The 24,522-nt window shown below is 39.0% G+C and overlaps 1 protein-coding gene across 2 annotated transcripts in view; it reads left to right on the forward strand.

The window, feature by feature from the left end:
• The window catches only part of PCCA (propionyl-CoA carboxylase alpha subunit), a 373,052-nt gene that overhangs the window by 266,317 nt on the left and 82,213 nt on the right, over positions 1-24,522 (forward strand). For both annotated transcript variants that reach the window (XM_003789599.2, XM_023513087.1), the window contains exons 20-21: positions 8,662-8,760; positions 22,686-22,739. In XM_003789599.2, coding sequence (XP_003789647.1) covers positions 8,662-8,760; positions 22,686-22,739 — 153 coding nt within the window. The remainder of the gene's footprint in view (positions 1-8,661; positions 8,761-22,685; positions 22,740-24,522) is intronic.

Below are 24,522 nucleotides of genomic sequence, written 5' to 3' on the forward strand. Positions count from 1 at the left end.
CAGTGAGCATGTACTATAGACAAGCACTGTATTTTAGCATTCAGATTACATTTGCTACTTTTACTTTCAACATGCGGATTTAATACTCTGAGGGTATTTCTAGATAGTTTCAAGGTAATTGCTTCTGTAAATTATGTACTTTTATATGGTTCTTTGATTTTCTTATACATAAAATGGGAGCAGGAGAGGGCTGAGTGGGGGTATGTTACTTCTGGAATCATTGCTAGCCTAGGAGTCAAATCAGAAAACTGCAGATCTTTTTCCACATTTTGTGCAGTACGATCATTTTAAAGATACACTATGAAAGCCTGTCAAGGGGGCTTTCACGGGATGTCTTTATACTACAAAACTAGTCACTACTTTCTGAAAGCTGTTTGTAGTTTGATCAACAAATCTGGTTTTTATCCTTCATATTGTTTTCAGAAATAGAAGCAAGATATATGATCAAAGTCTTCTTTAAAATAATGGAATACCTGGATTTTTAATTTAGATTTAACTCTGCACAGTGCTAATCTCCTTAACATTTGATGACAGAAAAGAATTCACATATGACAAAAAAGACGACTGATAGGGCAAATCAAAAACACTTCTTATAGTCTGTATCTTCCAAAAGTTCTATTATTTTGGGAAATGCTATTTGGCAAATGTTTTGTACTTTTTACATTTCTGATATTGAATACATTTTAAACAGTATTTAGCAGATGCCAGTTGCAGTACAAGCTGTAATGTTTTGACTGTGTCATGAGATATCTCTGAGGAAGTTGGGTTTTTTGAGTTTTAATGATAAAGGATGTAAGTAATCTCTCTCAAATGTCAAATTAATTTAGGGTGTGTACTTTATTTTTCCTTTATGATGACGTAGATTGGAAAACTGAATGTTCCAAACAACTCGTGGAAACTATTCCCACATCAACATTATTTGTACTACAAATGCAGTTAAATACTTTTAATGCAATACTGTTATAGGTGGATTATTAAATGTGGGAGAAAATGCCTTTTTGAAATAGGAAAAAATTCATGCTTTCGTATCATACATATTCCTTTTATAAATTTCAGCGAAACTGATCTCTCTGGTTAAGCTAGGGGAAAGTTTTCAGAAAATAAAGTGTGTTGAGGGTGGTGCCTGTGGCTCAAAAGGGTAGGGCACCGGACCCATATGTCGGAGATGGTGGGCTCAAACCCAGCCCAGACCAAAAAGATAAATAAATAAATAATAAAGTGTGTTGAGATGAATTTTGTGAGTTCTACCCACCATATCCTTGTCCTGATTAATTCAAATTTATACTGCCATTACTGCAGTTAGCCTGTGACCTTCAAATGCCTGTGGAATGGTGACTCTGACATTCTTAGACTGAAGAGTGCCTGCTACTGGGTGCTGTGGCTCATGCCTGTAATCCCGGCGCTCTGGAAGGCCAACGCTGCGGATTGTCTGAGCTCACAGGTTCAAGACCAGCCTGAGCAAGAGTGAGACCTGTCTCTAAAAATAGTTGGGCATTGTGGTAGGCGCCTATAGTCCCAGCTACTGTGTTTCTCAAAAGTTAGACACTGTCTTATATTTATTTTTTCTCAAGAAGGTACCCTAGGGCTTATTTTCAGGAGATGTCTTTCTCTCCACATCAAAATACATGGCGTGGCTATGCAGATATGCTACATAGCCATGCCCATCACTAGGTCTTATTATCAGGGTAGGGCTTATAGTTAACAAATGCATAGAAATCCTGCTAGGGCTTATTTTGGGGGTTGGTCTTGTTTTGGGGGAAACATGGTACTTAGGAGGCTGAGGTAAGAGAATTGCTTGATCCCAAGAGTTTAAGTTTGCTGTGAGCTTTGATGCCACGGCACTCTACCAAGGGTGACAAAGTGAAACTCTGTCTCCAAAAAAAAGAAAGACTGCCAGCTCCACATCTGTTGTGGAGTTTACAGTTTTCAGAAGCTGCAGCCCCTCCACACACTTTCTCTCACACTGGCTCTGTCTGCCCTTTAACTGCGTTTATAAATGATCGGCTTAATGTTTGTACAGATTATTTTGGCCATAGTGAGGAGATAACAGAGGAGTCTAGGTGGGGAGGCTGAGGAATTGCAGTAATCTTGGGGAGAGGTGTGGTGGCCCAGGTGTGGGCTGAGGGGGAGATGGAGAGAAGTCGGAGTATTTGAGTCTCTGTGGTCCTTGTTGGTTCTAAATCCACATCCTCTTCTATATCATCTCTCCACTTCCTGTCAACCCTTTCCTGTGTGCCGAGGCTCCTGCTTTGTGGCCAGCAGACTCCCCTGTATTATCCTTCTCGCGAATATTCTACTTCCCTTAACTGAAACCTTATAGTGGTTTTATTCTCATACCATGTGAACCTCAAAAGGAGGTCGAGTTGTTTTTCTCCCAGTGTCATTCTAGACTAGTGCTTAACTCTCTCTCAGGCCCCTTCTTTGCAACTCACATTATCATCTTCATCACTACCTCACCGTCCTCTTGTCAATCTGCCAGCTTCCTCCCATGCTTCCCTCTCCCTGTGCTGAAGACTCCCACCCAGTCTGTGGTCTCTCTCTCCTCCATACAACATCAGTCCCCATATTCTCTATGCCCACAGGTGCCACTTCTGTTTTTACAGCCTTTACCCACCTTAGATTCCCTGACCTAGAACTGTAGTCACTGATTTGTGAATACCCTTAACTACTTCACCCCTTCATTCCTTCCTCAAACTTAGATAACTCAGCCTCCCTCTTCTCCCGTGCCTGTATCCAGTCACCTGAACATCCCTGGCAAACATCACACAGCAAGGGCAGACTCTCATGGTTGCACATGCACTCTGGCCTGCCTCAGCTGAGTGGGCAGCACTGGGGGACACTTTCGTTGTTTCTCTGATAAGCTTCCTCTTCCCCTCCTCCCCAGAGCTCATGTCTCCACCGCTGTGTTCACATGTCCCACTTTCCTTCCCTGATGGATGTTAATTTTGAATGACCCTCTTCTCTAGACCTGGCCATTGTAATTTCTGGTTTTGTTTCATCTAATTCATTCTCCGAGCTGTGGCTAGAATGATCTTTAATCACAGAGAGAGGATGATGTCTCTTTCCAGCTGACCCTCAATGTTTATATGGCTCTCCCCATTCTCTGGGCACGATTCTCTTTATTTTCTCTGTTCCAGAAACACTGGTTTTGAACCAGCTAAGCTCTTTCTTGCTCAGGTTTTTTTATTTTTTAATATGATAATCTTTCTGGAATATTCTCATCCATCCATCACTAGTACACTTAACCGATTTCCTCCTTTCCTTTCTGGTCTTAACTTAAAGATCACCTCCTCAGAGAGGCTTCCCTTCCTTCCTGCTAAGTCAAGAATAATGAGAGTTAAGAAGCAAGTATAAAAATTGCTGAAGATTTATGATCTTTCAGAATTCAATTTTATTAGACAGATTGTAGAAGGATATGGGGAAAGGATACAGTAAGAAAATATGTCCAGAGCTCTTGTTCTAGAACCTCCAAGGAAGAGGAAAGATACAGGTGTCCAGGAAGTGCTCTACATGCCAGAAACCAGGAGGGAAGGAGCCAGTGTAGACTCAAAGGTGGAAAATACCAAAGCGAAAGGGATTAATCAAGAAACAGAAAAGGCAGGGGATGTAAGTACAGGAAAGATCACAAATGGCTTTGCAGCCTTTAGGCTAAGATCAAGTGTAGGAAAGAACGTGATTGATGATACAAGAAAATAAGAGGACCTGTATCTGCAGCTTTGATTTTGGTAAAGAAGGAAAGGAGGTCATCTGCCAAGAGTGTGGGGCAATGCTAATATTATAATTCATGGAAAGTTGATACCTTTGCGTCCTCGTGTATTTAAGGACCCAATATACAATCTTTGTTTTGGATTATTTTAAAAATATGGAGTTTTTACATAATTTAAAATATTCCAGTGTCTTTAGGCTGCTAAGACATTTTAATAATATAGTCTGCCTGGAAAGAAGTATGAGCCTCAAGGTATTATGTCATTTATCACTTTAATTTTGGTCTATTTTACCTCTTAGCTCCACACTAAATTTGACTTAATTGATTAGCTTTTGTTGCCTATTAAAGATCTTACAAACTTCTAACCCCAAACAGAGACAGTTGGGCAAAACAAAAGTCTCTTTATAATATTAGAAACTATCATATCAAAAATTAACCATCTAAATTAACATCTGAAATAAAAGGGCTTTGTAGCCCCCAACCACAGAATTTGAGACCTAGCAGAGACCCGTAGCATTTCAGGGTCAGGTCCCTCTTTTTCAGTTGAGGAAGAGAGATTGTCTGAAACACTTTGTAAAACTGAATATTATAGGTAAAGTCAGTAAATCTGCATCCAGAGAAACTGAAATGAGTATCTCCTCTTAACCAAAATGCAGCTTATTTATTTATTTTTATTGAGACAGAGCCTCACTTTGTACCCCCATAGTCGAGTACTGTGGCATCATAGCTCACAGCAACCTCAAACTCTTGGACTCAGGTAATTCTCTTGCTTCAGCCTCCTGAGTAGCTAGACTATAAGTGCCCACCACAACACCCAGCTATTTTTAGAGATGAGGTGTCACTCTTGCTCAGGCTGGTCTTGACCTTGTGAGTTCAGGCAATCCACTTGCCTTGGCCTTCCGGAGTGCTAAGATTACAGGTGTGAGCTACTGCTGATGCCAAAATGCAGTTTAAAAAACCAGCTGCTATTATTATGTGCCTGTTAGTGAAAGACCTGAAGTAGCTATTGATAATATGTTGTAATGACAGAGAAAATTATTACAGCAAACTTAGACTTCACTTTAAATTTCTTTTTCTTTCTTTCCTTCTTTCTTTTTCTTCTTCTTCTTTTTTTTTAACCATATAATACATGGTTTATACAGGAACAAATTTTAAAAATGTAAGTGGATTTATGGAAAAAAGCAAGCCTCCTGCCATCACTGTTCCTTAGCACTGTGTTCTTCTTATGCATTTGTCCAGAGATATTTTATGCATTTAAAAACACATTAAGGTTTTATTTTTTAATAAATGATAGCATACATTTATTAAAATAATATACACTATTCTGTATTTTCTTGGGGATGGCTTCATATCAGTACATACAGAGCTTCCTCGTTTTTAAAAGAAGGGGCACAAGTTTTTACATGCTATGGAATGTATATGTTTATATGATACATTTTAAGGAAACTTTGGCTGGGTATAAAATTGGGGGGTGGCGTTTCCTTTTTATAGTCCTTAGACCACATTACTCTGTGGTCTTGTATCAGTGTTGCTTTTGGGAAATTAGGATGACCTGAGCCTTTTCATTTATTATACATTATTTCTGCCTAAATTCCCCCACAATTCTTTTTTTAGCCTTAAAGTTTCATGAACATCATCAATCTACATGTATTTTGAAAAGTTTATCATCCTATATCTTTGCATGTGCATGTATTCTTTTTGCTTTATAAGCCTTCTTGAAGAAGATAGTTGTATTTTCTGTGTCCCCTTCTTCCTCCTCCTCTGTGTCTGTTGTCTTCCCTTTAAATTGGGTTTATGTTATTGGTCTTATCTATTTTGTTTTATATGATTTCTCCATGTCTTTGTCTTTCTTCTTAGTCACATTTATTCTATTTTTGGTTGCTTCTTAATGCGGCTTTTATCTCAATGATGTTATTTTTCTCTTCATTTTTTTCAGAGTTCTACCAGCTTGATTTTCATTTCCTTCTGTTGTTGTATAATCTCTTCTTTGAACCTTTGTTTTTCTTCTCTGAGCTCACTTTTTTTTTTTTTTAAAGAGGGGTCACTTCCTATGGTTGCCTTTGAGACTTTGGATAATTATTTATCTGAACTCTTCCTGTGTTTCTTTGAGGAGATCTTATGTTATTTGCTCTTCATTTATCTTTTTCCCTTTATAATTTTTTTCTCAAATTATATACAGAGGTCTCCTGTATTGGTTACGTTGTAATAGGATGCGGGTGGGAAGCAGCTTGTTCCCTTGGTGCCTCTGATGAAATCTGTGCTTAAAACCTTTGCCCTCAGGCTCATTTCCCACTAGTTGCTGGCACTGAGGAGGTCAGTGGTTGTCTTTCCCAGTGTCATTTAATGAAATGCCACCTCCACTCTACACCTGGGTCTTCAGTCTCCCTTGGCTAGAGAACTGGATGTGAACAGTGGGTATGGCACAGCAGTAAGAGTTCTTCAGTTCAGTCTGCCCCCACCTCTCTGGGCACCACGGGTGATTCAGAGACACTCTGCTTCTCCTGTGGCCTCTCCCTGCATGGAGACTTTGCTCTCTGTGGACAGCGTTAGTCGAGCTCTCTGGGCTCTGTAATGACAGCTGTTGTTCAGAATTCTGTATCTCGGGGAAATCTGTCTCCTCCTGCTGGAGGCTTGCGAAGGCGTATGATGGCTTTACGCACACCCCTTGCCCTCGTTTCCTGTTTGCAGCTATGATTCCTACTTTGTGATTTGGAGGCTTGGTAGCTTCTTTGCTTCATAACATAGTGAATTTGCAAATCAGTACTAATTACTCATCAGATGTACAAGGGAATGTAGCTTATTTATTTTTTTATCACATATAATAATCTCTCTCATAAGCCTTCTACTTTTAGAGGGGCTGGTGGGAAGAAAACCTTGCCTGTAAATAGGACCTTGGCCTCTTTTGGGTAACATAGTATTTCAGTTTTCTCCCCCTATTCCTGGCTCCCTCTGAGGTGGCGGCTGGGTGTGTGTCCTTTGGGGATAGTGGTCTGTCTGCCTCATGACGACAGCTAAGGGAGTAGAACTCAGTGCTGTCCTGGTAAATCTTTGCTGCAAGGACCTGGACTGGTAACCATGTAATGAGTCATATGCTCTGGGCTCTGAAGGCATTCAGGAGGCTTCTGCCACCCATGGTCCCTCTAGCCGTCGGCCCCTCCATAATGCTGGGTTCTGTATCATGGATTCACCCAACCATGATTGAAAATATTCGGAAAAAAATTTGTGTCTGTGCTGAACAATGATTCACATAATGTTTATGTTGTATTAGCTTTATAAGTAATCTTAGATGAGTTAAAATATACAGGTGGATGGGTAAATAGAGTAACATTTTACGTCAGGGACTTGATCAAATTTGGGTATCCTCCATTGGTACTGAGGGACACCTATGATTGCCAGCCGTCATGGAGTCCCCGGTGCCATATGGTCTTCATCCTGGCCTAGACCGTCATTAAGTCACTCATTAGGGCACATAGACACTTGTGGATTCCTACCGTGATGCGCTCAGGCCATCTGTGCAGCCTCTCCGTCCCTCAGTGTGGTGCTGTCGCCCCCACCACTTATTTAGAATGCCCTAACACTGAGGACTGGGCCTGCAGCCTCCCCTAGACCATGTCAAACCAGACCTCTACCCTGATATTCTTAGGGTACCTGATGATTGTTGAAATATTGTTACCAGCCTTTCTCCACTGCTACACCTTTACCTGTCCCCAAGGGTCCAGCAGAAAAGGAAATAGTGAGGACTATGATATATGGTTTTTTTTTTTTTTTGAGACAGTGTCTCATTTTGTTGCCCTCGGTAGAGTGCCGTGGCATTACAGCTCACAGCGACCTCCAAGTCATGGGCTTAAGTGATTCTCTTGCCTCAGCCTCCCACATAGCTGAGACTACAGGTGCCCCCCACAATGCCCAGCTTCTTTTGTTGTTGTTGTTGCTATTTTAGCTGGCTGGGGCCAGGTTCGAACCCGCCACCCTTGGTATATGGGGCTGGCGCCCTACCCACTGAGCCACAGGCGCTGCCCGGTATCTGATCTTAATGAGTGTCTTTTAAGAGAACCATGTGATAGTGAGGGAATGAATGGTTAGGGATCACATATCTTGGCTTTGCCTCAGGTTGATTTTAAAACTTGAACAAATGTAAAGTACCCTTTTGTTAGATTGTCTGCTGTAGTTTAATAATATTTGTAAGCCTCTCATATTAAAGAGTTAGGGACTGATCATCAGTGAGTGAAAAGGAAAAAAAACTTTAATACTATATTTTATTTTAAATTAACCATGATTTTTAAATTTTATATTATTTCTTTGGAAATTAAATTTTTATATTCTTATATTTATTTACTTGGAAATTAAATTTATCTCTGTTTTGAAAGAGTATGTGTTTTTTGTTGTATCTTCATGAATGATGACTTGATAAAATTAGTCATTTATGATTGACAAAATGTGATAGGACTTTACAAAGTTTGAATGGACTTTTGATACTCAACACCAAAGAATTTTGCCTAATTAAAGCTTCTTTTTAATTAAGATAACAATTGATAGTCCTTCATTAAAATTAACACAGAAAAAGTTCTTCCTTGGTCCTTGGAGAGGATATTATATGCAAGCCCTGTTGTGTGGGTTGCAAAATGTCACTGGAATTTATATGCATTACTTGTCTAATTGCAGTAAATGTAGCATGTCCAGATAGGTTTAGAGTTAGAAGGCTGTTTGTTACTTGCTGGAAATCGCTTGAAACCTCAGTACCCAGAGGCAGCTGTTCACAGGTCCTTCACCTCTCCCCGGAGATGGCGAGGGAGACTCCGTTGTTGGACCCTGTCTTTCATTGCTGGAGCAGTAAACATGACAGGTTGTTTGGGAGCCATCTGTTTAGAATGGCTGCTGCTTTGTATGCAGCAATGAACTTGAGATCAGTTTTCTGTCTTTCTTCATGGTAACAGTCTTATTTGGTGTCACAACAGGTGGAAGTTGATGGGTCGAAACTGGATGTGACTGGTACGTGGAACCTGGCTTTGCCCTTACTGTCTGTCACTGTTGATGGCACTCAGAGGACTATCCAGGTAAGTGTTCTGATGATTTACTTAGAAGGCCTCCTCAAGTTCAGGATCCTTGTCAGTACCTACAGATATGGGAGGGTAAAGCTATATTTGATTCATCTTACACTGTTTATTGTTCTTGTTTTAGAGGATCTAAACAGAATTAGTTCTACTTAGTTTAGGAAATAATGTTTTCCTTTTTCAGGCAGTCTAAGAAGATTAGTGTGTTATGTTTTGCTGTAAATCAAGAATCCTGCATACTTTTTAAAAATATTAGAAGATTAGTAGTTCTTTGCCTATATGGGTTTTTAGTTATAAAATATGACTCACTCTATAACCATCTATGGATTCGAAATTGCATAGTGTTAGTTAGGTTAGCAGAAATGTGTGATGTTCAGGATAACCTTTAAAAGTTTAGTAACCTTCAGTCTGGGCAACATAGTAAAACCCTGTCTCTACAAAAAATTTTTTAAAAAGTAGCTGAGCATGGTAGTTGGGTGGATCAGTGGAGCCCAGGAGCTTGTGAGCTATGAGTGTGCCACTGCACTCCATTTAGGGAGACATTATGAGACCCTATGTCAAATAAACAAACAGTAAGACTTCTTACATTTGTTTATGACCAGTAATATACTCTGCACTGAATGGTGTGGCACAGGTATTCACATGTCTTCATCAGGGGGACATAGGATGACCTCTCAGTGTAAGAAGAAAGAGATTAAAAGTCCTATTATCCAGATTTTTGTATCATGATACTCTCAGCGTCCTTCTCAATGACTGTACAGATAGTTGTCTTGATGACAACCACGTAGAATTCATAGCTAAATTAATACTGGTTATATATTTAGAATTATCATCAAAAAATGCTTCCCCTTATGGTGAGGATCCTATTCAGTAAATCTCTTTTCAATCTTATTAAGTTCTTTGCTACAAAGAGCATTAATGTATCTAAACTAAGTGAGCCTTTAAAAACAGATCCCTTGACTCTTTGGAAGAGGTCACTGCATAAAGTTAAGTCTGACTGGAAAGAAAGAAGCTCAGAAAGGTAAAGGTACATTGAAAGAAAGTCATTTTTTACCTAAAAAAGGGTGAGGAAAGTTTGTCCTTGTGAGAGAGAATAGATCTTATTTATTCTCTGTAGGCACTAGCATTCAGTGTAGGCTCTTCCAAAACACAGTGTGTAGTCCCTGTGAAATTAATGACAATTGATAGTGGTAATAAGAACACATAGTCTTATTGTGCATCAGGTATGCCCATATCAAGTCTTTAATCTTCACAACAACTGTGTGAGGTGGCTGCTATTATTGTTCTTTTACAAAGGAGGCAGCTGAGGCTCAAAGAAAGTGAGTGACTTGGTGAAGTTCACATGGCTGGCAGGAGGTATGGCTGTGATTTGAATCCAAGCAGCCTTGCTGTTAGGCATTACAGCATGCTGAGCCGAGCTAGGTCATTTTCCTGGGATTACAAAGCTGGGAAGAAGTTGGGTAGAAATGTACTCCCTGCCATTGTGCCCGGAGCCTGTGTCTCTCACCACGTACAGTAGTACTTTTCCATTTTACCCATCAGAGTTCTCCAAGTACAGGCAGTCCCTGAGGTACAAACATCCCACTGACGCACAACTCGCACTTATGAACAGAGACCATTCCAGGTACTAGGTAAACGCATGTGTTCCAAGGAAGTTGAATACAAATTCAACGTATCTACAGAACCTATCTTGTTTGTAACCTGGGGACTGCCTGTAATAATTGCCTCTCATTCATGCTTTAAGCAATGGTCAGAATCAACTGCAAGACATGTGAAACCCAGATTGTTGGGCGCACCTACAGAGTTTACTCTGGTTTAGTAGGTCTGGAAATAAGTTCCCAGGTGACAGTACTGCTGCTGGCCCATGGACCACAGTTTGAGAACCCCTGCTTTAAACTCTTGCAGTCAGAGACTAAGCAGGGTGTGGTGAGCCGCAGCAAGGCGGTGGGAGCCAAGTCACTCCAGCCTCAGTGACATGGTCTAGACCCGACTATATCCTCAGCCAATGGGGACCTATGGCAGAGTTTTCAGTAAGGAAGTGATGCTGTATCAAGGCGGTGGGAGCCAAGTCACTCCAGCCTCAGGACATGGTCTAGACCCGACTATATCCTCGGCCAATGGGGACCTATGGCAGAGTTTTCAGTAAGGAAGTGATGCCATATCATGAGGGGCTTTTGGTGTTTGGCACATTGTGGAGAGAAGCTTGAAGAGGGTGGTGGTTGAGTGGGAGGCAGAGAGGTCGGCATTCTGTGGAGAGATGGAGACAGAGTGAGACGGTAACAGGGCAGTGAGGCTGAGGAGCCTGTGGCAGGAAGGAGCCTGACAGTGATGGGAGGCGAGAGCTGCTGGCTCAGCTTCCTCTTGTCCTGCCTGCCCCACAGGCCCAGACTCAAAGTCCTATCACCGGCTCCTGCTTCCCTCTCGACCTTCTCCCTGGACTATGGTGCTCAGAGAGTTTCAGCTTAACACCTCCAGCGGCCCCCATGGCTGTGAAGATGCTAGTGTGTGTGTGTATGTGTGTATTTCTCTTTGCACTTATTTATGGTAAATTTGGAGGACTATGGGATGGACACTACCTCAGGTATTTCAAGTGATTTTGCAGTAAATTCACTTTATAGTAAAATCACTTTATCGCCCCCTTGATTTTCTTCAGCAATATTTACACATACACTAAACCCATGAACAACACTTGGTTCACCCTTCTGTGGTCTTAACTTGGTGTAATTGGCATGGGCTCTACATTCTTTTTCTCCCAGTACTAAGTTCATCAGATTGGCCCATGTTAATGCCTGTGGGTTTGGTTTATTTACTTCCATGCTATCTGTTACTGTGTCATATTAACAGAGCACAAATTATGTAGGCATTTGTGCTATTTTCATTATTTTGTTGTCATAAACTGCCCTTCTGTGTCCATTCTGCTACATGTTGCCCTTGAAACAGGCGTTTGTGGGCCTGGGGCCTGTGCAGTGCAATGGCTGTGCTGTGGGGACTCCACCTCCTTCGCCACCGTGGCGAGGCCAGCTGGGTCTCCCTCTGCCTGTACCATTTTATGCCCACCAGTAGTGACGGTGACAGCAATGATGCTCAGCTTTCTTACGGGTGTTTTTCCAAACCCGTATCTCAACTTGTTCTTTCTTCCCCTGTATAAAGCCACATGCAATTTCCAGTCTGTACTCTTGCTGTCAGGTCGCAAACAAGCAGCAGTGTGTTTGGGAGAGAAAAGCATTTCTAGTTTGTTATCACAACTGGTAAAACGTTCCTGAATTCACTTTAACCTCAGACCAGGAAACCTTTACTAGGATGGAGGAGAGGGTGGCCTTCTTCTTGCTTTATCTTGTAGGAACATAAAGGGGATGATCCCGCTCCCCATCCCAAGGGTCATAGCTAATAACAGAGGACAGATTGATAAGGGAAAAGGATAGCAAAGTTTATTTAGTCACAGTTTTATGGGACACAGGGGCCTTCAGAATGAAATCCCAGAGTCCTGGGGAAACTGTACAATGTTTGTACGCTTGTGCAGTGGAAGAGTGTAGGGTGTGACTGAACAGAGGGTGTGAGCTAATGCGGGGGACCGAACAGGGCCTGTCCCGTCAGGCTCTTCTTGACATCTCCTATGTAGCATTTTTTCCTCCCAAGTGCCGAATCCCTGTGACTCCCTGAGAAGTAGCATTTGGCTGCTTCTATCTGATTAAATAATGAAATAGCTGGGAGGCAGCATTCCTTGGCTTTAGGAATTAGCACCCCATTCAGCCAGTCGGATCACATTGTCTATTCACTTGCCTAAACCTCATGAGCTTGATATTACCCATTCATTCTTTTAAAAATAAATTGTATTTTTGCATGGACTATCATTAGGGCGATGAATTCCCTAAGTTACTAACTTCCTTTAATCACTCTAAATCGCCGTTTGCTTTTTTGAGTTGACTTTGAATTCCTACTGCCCGATGCTTAAAGGCCCAATAATTATATGAGTAGTTAGCAAATGAATAGGTGGATAGTTGTCTAGAATTTTGAAATTTCACATATAAATATGTTTTATCTGTACTTTTAAAATTTAGATTGTATTTTTTCTAAGCCTTCGTCAAGTTAAGCCATGTTGGTAAGTTGGCCTCTTAATTGTTTTATCAATTCTCTTTCACTCTTGACCCCCCCCCCAACATTTGCACCATCCGTGTTCTGTTAGGCAGTGTGGCTGGAGGATCTCTTTAGATCTAGAACCCCCACGGTTTCTAGGAGGGGAAAGAGAAACGGGAGGGCTCCTCAGCCCCTGGCCACACAGATGCTTTGCTTATCAGGTATGTTTCTCCCCAGTCAAATCAGCATCCTGCCTCTTTGCCTTCATTTGCTCTGGGTGTGCCACAGCTGTTTAGGCCCATGGTAGCACCGATCGATAGATATAGATAACTCCATAGGTACTGATAGGTATAGAAAGGAATTGCCTCCAGCCTTCCCCCACTGCCTCCTCTCAGAGGTTTGTGCCTGCCTCACTTGGGCTCTTTCTCATCTGGTCTCATCCACTGCTCATCACTTAAGGAGTCTGTGGGACAGTCTCTTTTTCTGATTAGACCCACCTAGTTGCTTTCAGCAATCTTGTGACTTCAGGAAAGTCTTATTCTTGGAAAAAGTTCTAATCTTTGTTGATAACTTTGGGTATAGAACTAGTGATACATCTGCCTGAAGGGAGGAGAAGATGGTATTTTTTGAAATGAAATAATTTATAATGAGCCAGGGACACAAACGTGGAAAATTCCTTAAAATAATTAAATATTAGCTTTAGAATTTAAATGCATTTCTTCTCTTTAATAATTTAGCTCAAATTCTATCATATAAGGAAAATGAAATGGCAGTATTTCATATTTGTTTGCTTTTTAATGTTATACATTTACATCGTTTTCTTACTGTTTTCATCACAGAGGTAGAGTCAGTTAGCAATGATATTTATTAAATAGTTCCTAATGGTATCATCCAAGAACCTAGCAATCATGCCTTAGGTTTCTTTTGTGGCAAGATATATTCTGATCTAAAATTACCAGCTTCAAAAGTGGACTAGAACAGCCTTGTCCAATAGAAATCTAATACAAGCCATGTATATAATTAAAAATTTCTTAGCAATGTTAAAAAAAAATAAGAAAACAGTGAAGTTAATTTTACGAATACATTTTGTTTAACCCTAAGTACCCAAAATGTTATCATTTCAACATGAAAAAGTGAAAAATTATTCATCTGGTCCCAGATACAGCATTGAGATCTGGCATGTGTATGACATGAACAGTCTCTTAAACAGTGGAATGGTCAGAGTGGAAAGTAGTTCCAGCAAGATAGTGAAGTTATATTTAACAGAAATGTTACACTACTTCAGTTTTTAAATTAAAATAAAAATTAAATATAATTGAAAATTTAATTCCTCAATCATACTAGTCACATTTCAAGTTCTCAGTAGTCACATGTAGCTAGTGGTTACTGGTTTAGACAACTAACAGGCAGATTTTTTTAATAAATCAAGGAGTGTTTATTAGAAAAACAAAACCCCACATAATGATTTTTTAAGGGTCCCTTCCATGTGTCAGCCACAGTTTTGGTTTTTATCATTTAAAACTAAGATGAGTTGAATTTATTTTTAAATAGAGGATGAATTATCATCTAGCTGACAAACTTTTGCAGGCTTTAATTTCGAAGTTTTAAACATTTAGAATATGTCTAAAAAGTGGAATGACTTCCTGCCTGTGGCTTATAATTAAAGTGATGAAACAAAACAGAAGATTGGCTGTGTCCTGGTGGTGCTGAACTTACTCTCTGTTTTCTTCATACACCCTAGAACCTTTGTAGTGTGGAATATGCTGGATGAATAGAACTTTTTTTTTTTTTTTTTTTTTTACTATGTCTATGCTCCATTCCTGTGAAGTAATTTTTTTTAACCTTGAAAGAGTTCAATTTTACTTTGAACTACACAAATAGCTTTCCATTTCTTACAATGTGATTTGTCTACTGGGACTTAATATATTGTCTCTTGTTAGCATTTTACATACTAGATTTTCATTTTGCACAGTCACGTTGTTTGAACATTTGCAAGCAGAGCCAGCTAACTGCTATTGGCCTGCTTCTTTGTGTGCCGTGATTTCTTCTTTCCACCTGCTCACAGCAGGTTGTCTCCAGGCCTGAAGAGTAGCTAAATACTTTTGAAAATATCTTGAGATCCTGCTACGGTCTAACAATTTCTGCATTTGTGGGATGTGAAGCTATTTGTGGCGTACCTTTGAAGGCTTTTTTTCTTTTTCTTTCTCATATTCTTGCTCAAACATTTTTAAGAGAAGATAAATTTATTATAAATAACAGTGCAGGGCTGATTGCAGCACCATGGCGTCCATATTGAATAGGTCATTGATACTCAACTAAGTGGAACTAATTTTCTATGTTAAAAGCAGGCAAATTTGGACTAGTGTCACATAAATCTCCTGTTATTTACTACAGAATACCAGATTGTATGGATTACTTGAGAATTGATTAGAGTATTAAGTAGATTATATAACATGTTAACTTAAAATGCCTGGTGGGTCTGTGTAATACAGAATATTACGCAAGCACACGAATGTTATAGAAGAGGTGGTGTTGTGTTTGCAAATTGTATGATCATGATGTTTATAAATGCTTCTCCACATAGAATTTGAATAGATTTTTAACCTTGCTGTTTCTGAAGAAAATAAATTACTGATTTTCATATCCACTTAAGGAGAGGAAGCTAAAAGTAAATTTATTTTCTTTTCAGTTTTTTAGATTAAAATAACTCCCACAACCTCTAAGAACAACCCTTAATTTTAATTCTAGCAGCTATTTATAGATGGTAAAATTAATATTTTAGTTAGAAAATTAAATGAAGGGGCTGACATTTTGCCTGTACTTTGCCAGCACAAAAGTAAAAGTGGATTTGGAAGTAATTGTCTTATGTTTTTAGTCTTAAAGTAGATGTTTTACATGTTCTTAAAATGTTTTTCCCTGTTCCCACCTCTTCAAAGTAATCAGCTGTTGTTTTGCACGACATGCAGGATCATCGAACGTGACATGAAACCATCTATTTAGGATGTGTAGGATATATAAATATATAACTTACAATAAGTAGAGGTTGGCATTTTTTTTCCCTAAAGAAGTAGGAAATGAAAGAGTAATTATTAACCATCTCCTTTTCATGTTGCTGAAAACATCAATTACAGTTGCACATCTTAGAAACAGGCTCACCAGTAGAACAGAAATAACTCCTTTCAAAAAACTTAATCACAATTTAACAGCTGGTATTTACAACCATAATGTAAAATATTAATTCAAAGGCAAGGCTACTGAATTGGTTTGGTAATACAGTCCTAGATGGTTAGTGGTTTTCCTGGTCTCAAATGGCATAGGTTTTATGATTTGGAGTGGCTTTTAAAATTTAAGATAATGGGAAAACGTCACTCAGAAATTCTCCCCCTGCCCCCACAAATACACTTTTTCCTCTTCTACTGTCTGTTAACTAGAAAATTATATTTTAGTGGCTGCCAGAGGAAGAGAATTTTGAATAATATAAACAGTGATCGTAGTAAATGTGGAAAATAATACCAACAGCTGCACCAGGGACCGATAAGACGGATCCCACAGTAATGGCCTTTAAAACATATTATCAAGTCGGAAATCAGTGAGAGGAAAAAGAAAACTATTACTATTTCTTCCGCTTACGTTCAGTGGCATTACTTTTAAGGTGAAATTGCCTCTGATTTTAGTATCCTAAGAAGATATTTTTGGAACATTGAATACACTGTTTTGTAAACGTGTTTGCTTTTGTGGGAGTAACTTTGCTAATTTGGTATGAATTTGGTTCTTATAAACTGTTGAAATACTTTTCTTAAGAAAATCTCATTTCTAAGGTATTTCTTTTTTTTTTTTTTTTAAGAAATAAAAAGGAGTCTATTTTGTAAATGTTGGAGCCGACTATCACAATAAGAAAAGAAGGAAATTTTTATTTGGCTATAAAGTACCACTTGAAATAGGAAAAGGAGTCAGATGTTTGGAGAAAAGATTTGATAAGAGTGGATATGTTTCATCAAGTGAAAATGTCATCTGGTGTCTGTCCCTATTTGTCTCGGCATGAGTCAGACTCATTGCAGGCATGGAATACTTTGTTTTTTGTGGATTCTGAAAGCTAGTTTTCTTAATCCTAGATGGTGGGAAATGTGTATGTTCCTCTTGGGAAAGATAGAAGCACATTCCACTTGTGAATGAAATTTCATTTCCCTATTCAGTCTTTATTACTGAGGTATGTGAAGTTTTAGTCCTGTCCACCTATCCTTCCTTCTGTCCAGATTGTAGTAGTGCTGGGAGACAAGAAAAGGCTATAGTCATTATGTACGCGACTGTGATCTGCTTTAAAGTGAATGCAAAGTTAAGGGCAGTTGATTGGTACTCACGTGTATGCTTACACATCTCTTGATAGAATTTAATTGTTTTCGATGTGAAAATTTAATTTTTTAAAACTTTTTCTTTTTTGCATATTGCAAAATTACATCTTTTTGCCCAGAAACGAGTCAAGGAAGAGGAATGAACTGTCCCTTCCATAGAAGGAAAGGCCCAGTGTGCCCTGGGCTGTGTTACACTCTGCCGGTAGAGCAGGGAATGGGCTTATGTTGCACGGGGGATGCAGACATCCAATGTATAAGGACATAAAGGTAAGGTAATTTCAGTACTAAGAAGTTAGATGAAGACTATAAAATCGATAGGTGAGGCAGTCTTTATCTAGGATGTTAGCAAGTCCTCTCTGAACAGTTGACTTTGTGAGTCCCTCCCCGTGGAGTTGGGGGAGCCCAGGTGGAAGGAGTGGTGAGTTCAAGGGCTCTGAGGCACAAGAAGCTTGTTTAGTGGGAGGCCAGGAGAGTAGAACTAGGTAGGCTGGGGGCAGATCATCCGGGGTCAAAGATTTTCGGTTGCATCTCATTCATGTTGCAGAGCATTTGGTAGGTCTCGGATAGGAGAACAATGTAATGTGGTTTAAAATCACTGCGAGCCCAGTGGTGGCGATGGGAAATCATTTATTTAATAATTGCAGGCCTTGTGTGAGAAGTATGGTAGCTGAGACCAGGAAGCAGCCAGATCCAGCCCAGTGTCTGAGTGGTTATTACATTTTTAAATGGTTGAAAAAAAAAATACAGGAGAACCTCCCTAGTTGACGTCCTCTCTACATCGACTGCCTCCTTAAGTTGACCTAGTTTTCTTTTTCTATTCTTTTTCTTTCTTTTTTCTTTTTTTTTTTGAGACAGACTTTTACTTTGTAGCCCTGGGTAGAGTGCTATGGTGTCATAGCTCACAGCAACATCAAACTCTCAGGCTTAAGCGATTTTCTTGCCTCAGCCTCCTGAGTAGCTGGATCTACAGGTGCCAGCCATGGCACCGGCTATTTTTAAAGAGTGAGGTCTCACTCTGGTTCAGGCTTGAATTTGTGAGTTCTGGTGATCCACCCGCCTTGGCCTCCCAGAGTGCTGGGATTACAGGCAGGAGCCGCTGTGCTCAGCCCTTGATCTAGTTTTCACAGACCAGACATGCACCACATGTACTCAGTGGAAGTTCTTTATGTTGACCACTCCCATATGTTGGCCACTTTGTTACAGTCTGTTGGGTGGTTAATTTACAGAGGTTCTACTGTAAATGAATAACATTTCCTGACACATGAAAAGTATGAGATTCAAATTTTATTATTTATAAGTGTGCTTTTATTAGGCCATGCCCAAATTATTCATTTTTCCTTGCTATCTTTCTGATTTTTATTGTACAAAGCTAAATGCCCAAACTGTCCCTACCACACAGCTGTTCAGTGGCTCAGCTTATTGCCCTTATTTTCCCCTAGCTCAGAACTAAGATTACAATTTTCCTTGGAGAGTTGCAGTATAGGCATATCACTTTTTGTATTCCTGTGCATTTGTTTCCTCATCTCTAAAATAAAATTAAGGTCATCTTTCAGGTCTGTTTGCTGTCTAAATCGTAAGGTCCTGTGAGAGAATCAGATTTACTTGTACTATAGTGTTTGCTTGGCCAGTTAGGATTATTGTACGTTACTTGGCCTCCTAGCCGGCTCCCTCCCCATTCCTTACCATAGACCATCATCTTTCTAAAACATAAACATGTCATACCCTAGTTAAGAACTTTGTCACTTACGAGCCCTCTCCTTACAAGACATGGCCTGGCTTTGTAATTCCTTCCTGGTTTCCATTCTTAACACTTCCATCCTTTAACCAGCCTAGTCTCTGGCCAAGCTGAAGTACTCAACATTAAACTCACTAGGACTTCTCTTAATCTGAAATTTGCAGAAGCTGTCCCGTCATGCCACAAGGTTCTCTTTCACTTTTCTTTTGGAGAGTTCTGCTCAGTTTAAAAAAATTTCTTTTTAATTGACAAATTAAAATTATATGTGTTTATCTTATTGTCTTGATGTGGTCTTTCATGTGGCTATAAGGGAATACCTAAGACTAGATAAATTTATAAAGAAAACAGTTTACTTGGTTCATGATTTTGATGTCTGGAAATGTTTAAGATTGGGCCTCTGGGGAGGGCCTTAGTCTGCTAGATTTTTTTTTTTTTTTTTGAGACATAGTCTCAAGCTGTCATCCTGGATAGAGTGCCATGGTATCATAGCTCACAGCAACCTCCAACTCGGGCTCAAGTGATCCTTTGCCTCAGTTTTTCTATTTTTAGTAGAGACGGGGTCTCACTTTTGCTCGGGCTGGTCAAAATTGTGAGCTCAAGGAGTCCACCCTCCTTAACCTCCCAGGGTGCTAGGATTACAGGCATGAGCTACTGTGCCCAGCCCAGACTGCTTCTAATTATGTGAGAAGGCAAAGGGGAGCTGGAGTGTAGAGAGATCATTTGGCAAGAGAGGAGGCAAGGGAGGGGAGGACAGAGGTGCTGGACTCTTTAGGAAACAGCTGTCTCAGGAACTGATAAAGTAAGAGCTAGTTCCTGAAGGAGCATTCATCTACTCGGGAGGGATCTGTCCCTATGGCCCAAACACCTTCCACTGGACTCTGCCTCCAAACTGAGGGGTCAGATTTCAATATGAGGTTTGGAGGTGACAAAACAGACCACTTGTTAAATGTGTTGTTTTGAAATATGTGTACATTGTGGGGTGGCCAAATTGCCCTAATTAACATGTATTACCACACACATTTACCTTTTTTGTGGTGAGAATATTTTAAATCTACACTCTTAGCAATTTACAAGAATATAATACTGTCATTAGTTATAGTTACCATGTTATACAATCTCTTGAATTAATTCCTCCTGTGTAACCAAAAGTTTGTGTCCTTTGATCACATCGTGCTAAGCCCAAGCTCACTAACTTCAGCTCCTGGTAACCACCATTCTACTCTCTACATCCTTGGTTTAACGTTTTTAGATTTCAGTCATAAGTAAGGCCATACGCCTTTCTATGCCTGGTTTATTTCACTTAACATAATGTTCTCCATGTTGTCACAGATGTCAGGATTTCTTCTTTTTTAATGCTGAGTAGTATTCCATTGTGTATATATACCACAATTTCCTTATCCATTTGTCCAGTGATGGACACCTGGGTTACTTCAATATCTAGGCTATTGTGACTAGTGCTGCAGTAAAAATTGGGATGCAGGTGTCTCTTTTATATACAGATTTCATTCTTTAATATATGCTGAATAGTGGGATTGCTGGATCATACGGTAGTGGTAGCTCTATTTTTAATTTTTTGAGGACCCTACATACTATTTTCCTTAATGGCTGCATCCTATTCAATTTGTAGCCCCAGAAGTGCATTAATGTACATAGTTACCGTTCAATAAAAAAAAAAAATTTGTAGTATCTAGCTTTAATATTTATCTGTAAGTCTTCCTTAACCTTTCTGGGCGTTTAGTTGGTCTCTCCTCTTATTGTATAATCTTTTGTACTATGGATTTATACTATTAAATTATAGCTACTTGTCTTATAGTTTGATGTCTTTCCCCTAGTCTTCTGGCAGGTGAGTATTAATTTAGCCAGCAGAAGTAACATGTACTCAGGAGGTGGGTGACTGACAGGGAAGGGGCACTGTCAGAACCCAGCAGTCACCTTTCTGTTCTTACTTGAGTCTCTCTTGGGAAACTCGGTGAAACACAAAGGAGTCTGTCTCGTTCCATTTTGTTTTCCTTCTTTCTTTTTTTGCCTTTATTAAGTTAAACATGTCCATGTAAAAGAATAGGAAAACAGATAAGTAAAAAAGGAAAGAAGATCAGCTAAGACTTTTTACCTAGAACTAATAGTTGTTTTATGTACATTATTTGTTTTAGAAATTTTTCATAACATATAGAATTCTTAGAATTTTTCTGAATATACCATTTTGTTCTTTTTTCACTTAAAAATATGCTGTAAACATTTTTCATGTTTCTAAAGTTTTTAAATGACTGCTTAGATCAGGCGTCCTCAAACTACAGCCTGCCAGCCACATGTGGCCCGCCTAGGACATTTATCTGGTCTGCCGGGTGTTTTTGCTGCCACTGCCTGTCCTGGGGCCTGCAGTCCAGCCTTCCAATGGTCTGAGGGACAGTGAACTGGCCCCCTGTTTAAAAAGTTTGAGGATCCCTGGCTTAGATATATGCTATAATTTATTTAACCAACTTCTTTGCTGATCCTTTAGATTGCTTGACATTGTTAAATTCTATAAACTGTGCTTTGATGATCTTTCTATAGCTTTATTTTTCAGCCTACCCGTAATTTTTTTCCTTAGGATAAATTCTTGATTTATCGGATTTTGAATTTTATACTCAATACCATTTTGCCTTGAGAACGCTAGTAAGCTTACTCAATTCACTTGGTGACATTTGCAGGTGCAAATAAGGAAAACATTTTGGATTAGACCACTTTTTTCTTGTTGATTTAACCTCCCCACCCCAATCAAAGAACCAGGGACTCACCTTTAGTTCTAGGGTCCACTCTGTGTTCTGTTACATCAGTGGTCATAGAGATTGGAGGTGGCAAACCTCTACTTCTATAATAGGATTAAGATTAGGATAGTGTGTAGTAGCTCATAGCATGTAGGTGAATGAAAAACCATTTGTACCCCCTCTAGGACTACATTTGGGAACTTTAAAACAAAAAGTATGCTGCTTAGTAACTCTTTGATCTGAATGTGTGGTTTTGAAGCTACAGGGCCCTCTCTGATTAGCACAGAGAATGAAAATTTTTGAAAAATAGATTAGGATTAAATAGAGCAATTTTATAGGTGAGAATGATCTGGAAAAAAGTATAATTTACTTCCAGTGTATATTTTGTCATTTACTTTTAGTACTATTATCTACTTTGAATTAAAACTCAAACAAGATATAAATAATTATGTTATATTTCCTTTAAGCATATCTTATATATAAATACATAACAGAGGTTCTTTTGCACTACTCTCTGGACATAGAAGAGTTGCATTGTTGTTATAAACAAAGTCCAATTCTTTTCTATAACTAATTTATTAAGATATAATTCACATACTATAAGATTCACCTATTTGAAGTTACAATTTAGTGGTTCTTAGTCTATTCACAGAGTTGCACAGCTATTACCATGGTCAATTTTAGAATTTTCGCACTCTTAAAAACAAACCCTACATCATTCAGCAATCATTCTTCATTTCCTCCCAACCCTCCTCTTGGAGGCAACCAGCTATCTATTTCTGTCTGTATAGATTTAACCATTCTGGAAATTGTAAATGGAATCAAATACTGTGTGATTCTTAGTGACTGACATCTATTATAGCACGTGTCAGTACTTACTCCTTTTTCTGGCCAAATAAAATTACACTCATGGATATACTTTGTTCATCCATCAGTTGAAACACGCTTGGTTTCGGGGGCTATTATGAACATTTCACTATAGGTTTTCTTGTGGATGCAAATTCATTTTATATCTCTTTTTTTCAGTGTCTTTCTCGAGAAGCAGGCGGAAACATGAGCATTCAGTTTCTTGGTACAGTGGTAAGTATGAAAAAATTATTACTTTATGTGTTCTCTTAATTTATAGAGAATAAAAATGTTCAGCTACTTTTATTTTAGCCCATTTGTTTGAACTGGCTTCATTGTGGGTTTTTGTTTGTTTGTTTGTTTTTGAGACAGAGTCTTGCTCTGTTGCTCAGGCTAGGGTGCATTAGTGTCCTCCTAGCTCACAAAGTGATCTTCCTGCCTCAGCCTCCCAATGTGAGCTGGGGGGTTACCATGCACCACCATACCTGGTTAATTTTTTCTCTAATGTGTTAGAAAAATTTCCACAACAGTAGTATTTTAGCTATTTCTTATTAGAGGAAAAAGAGTCTTATATTTTCAGCTTATTGAATATTTTAAGTACTTTTTTCTATTGAAGATTTTCTCCATGTTCTCATAATAAAAGCATGAGCATATTATACTATAAAGAGGCTTTTGAAAATAATGACCTTGACTTTTTTTTTTCCTGTTTTCTTTCTAACTTTGTCTATTAGGTCTTTTCAAAAGCTCCTATTTAATGAAATTGAATCATAATTTTGTATCTTGATTTTATTTCTTGTAAGATCCTGTTAATTTTCATGTTGTTATTGATGGAGCTATATTTAACATTCTTATGAATAGAGGTTACTTACTTTATCAACTTTAAATCCTAAATGTCAGATATTAACATTATCTCTACTTTTATTTTTTTTTTTTTTGCCATTACACATGGTATTCTAGTGAATAACTTCATGGGTTTTCCTTCTTTGATGTTTAGAATTATTTTCTCACATACATAAGATTTTTTTTTAATTGACATTTAAAAAGCACACACACAGAAGATGAACTAATTTTTCAGTGTACAACTGATTTATCCCAAGCACCTGAGTTTCCACCCCCAAGTGAACAGAGAGAGCCCCATTAATGGGGGTTTCACAAGCCCCCTCCCTGGTACCCTGTCCTCCTGCACAAAGGTAACCATCCTCCTAACTTCTGGTTAGTTTCTGCCTGTTCTCGAATCTTGCACAAATGGAATCATCTATTGTTATGTGCCCGGCTCCTTTCCCTCAACATCACGCTTATGCAGCTCTTCCATCTACCTGTAGCAGTCATTTGTCCATTTTTACTGCAGTGTGGTGCCCACTGCAGCCACAACTTACTTATCCATTCTACTCTTGGTGGACATGTGCGCAGTATCCAATATGAGGCCAGAATAGAAACATTTTTATGAACATTTCTTTTTTTCTAGTTCTTCATTTATATTCTATTTTTCTTTCTTCATTTTTTATTAAATCATAGCTCTGTACATTAATGCAGTCATGGGGTACAATGTGCTGGTTTTATATACAATTTGAAATATTTTCATCAAACTGGTTAACATAGCCTTCATAGCAGTTTCTTAGTTAAAATTTAGTAAATTTCACATGTACCCTTGAAGATGCAGTACAGGTGTGGTCCCACCGATTGCCCTCTCTCCAACCCTCCCTCTCTTCCCTCCCCTCCCTCTCCCCTTTCCTTATATTCTTGGGCTATAATTGGTTTCATAGTAAGGCTGAGTACATTAGATACCTTTTCTTCCATTCTTGAGATACTTTGCTAAGAAGAGTATGTTCCAGCTCCATCCATTAAACGTGAAAGAGATAAAGTCTCCATCTTTCTTTAAGGCTGCATAATATTCCATGGTATACATATACCCCTATTTATTAATCCATTCATGTGTCACTGGGCACTTGGGCTTCTTCCATGACTTAACAATTATGAATTGGGCTGCAATAAATATTCTGGCACAAATATCTTTGTT

Source organism: Otolemur garnettii, unplaced genomic scaffold, assembly GCF_000181295.1.
Source record: "Otolemur garnettii isolate 467f Iridium unplaced genomic scaffold, OtoGar3 scaffold00034, whole genome shotgun sequence".
NCBI classification, from domain to species: Eukaryota; Metazoa; Chordata; class Mammalia; order Primates; family Galagidae; genus Otolemur; species Otolemur garnettii.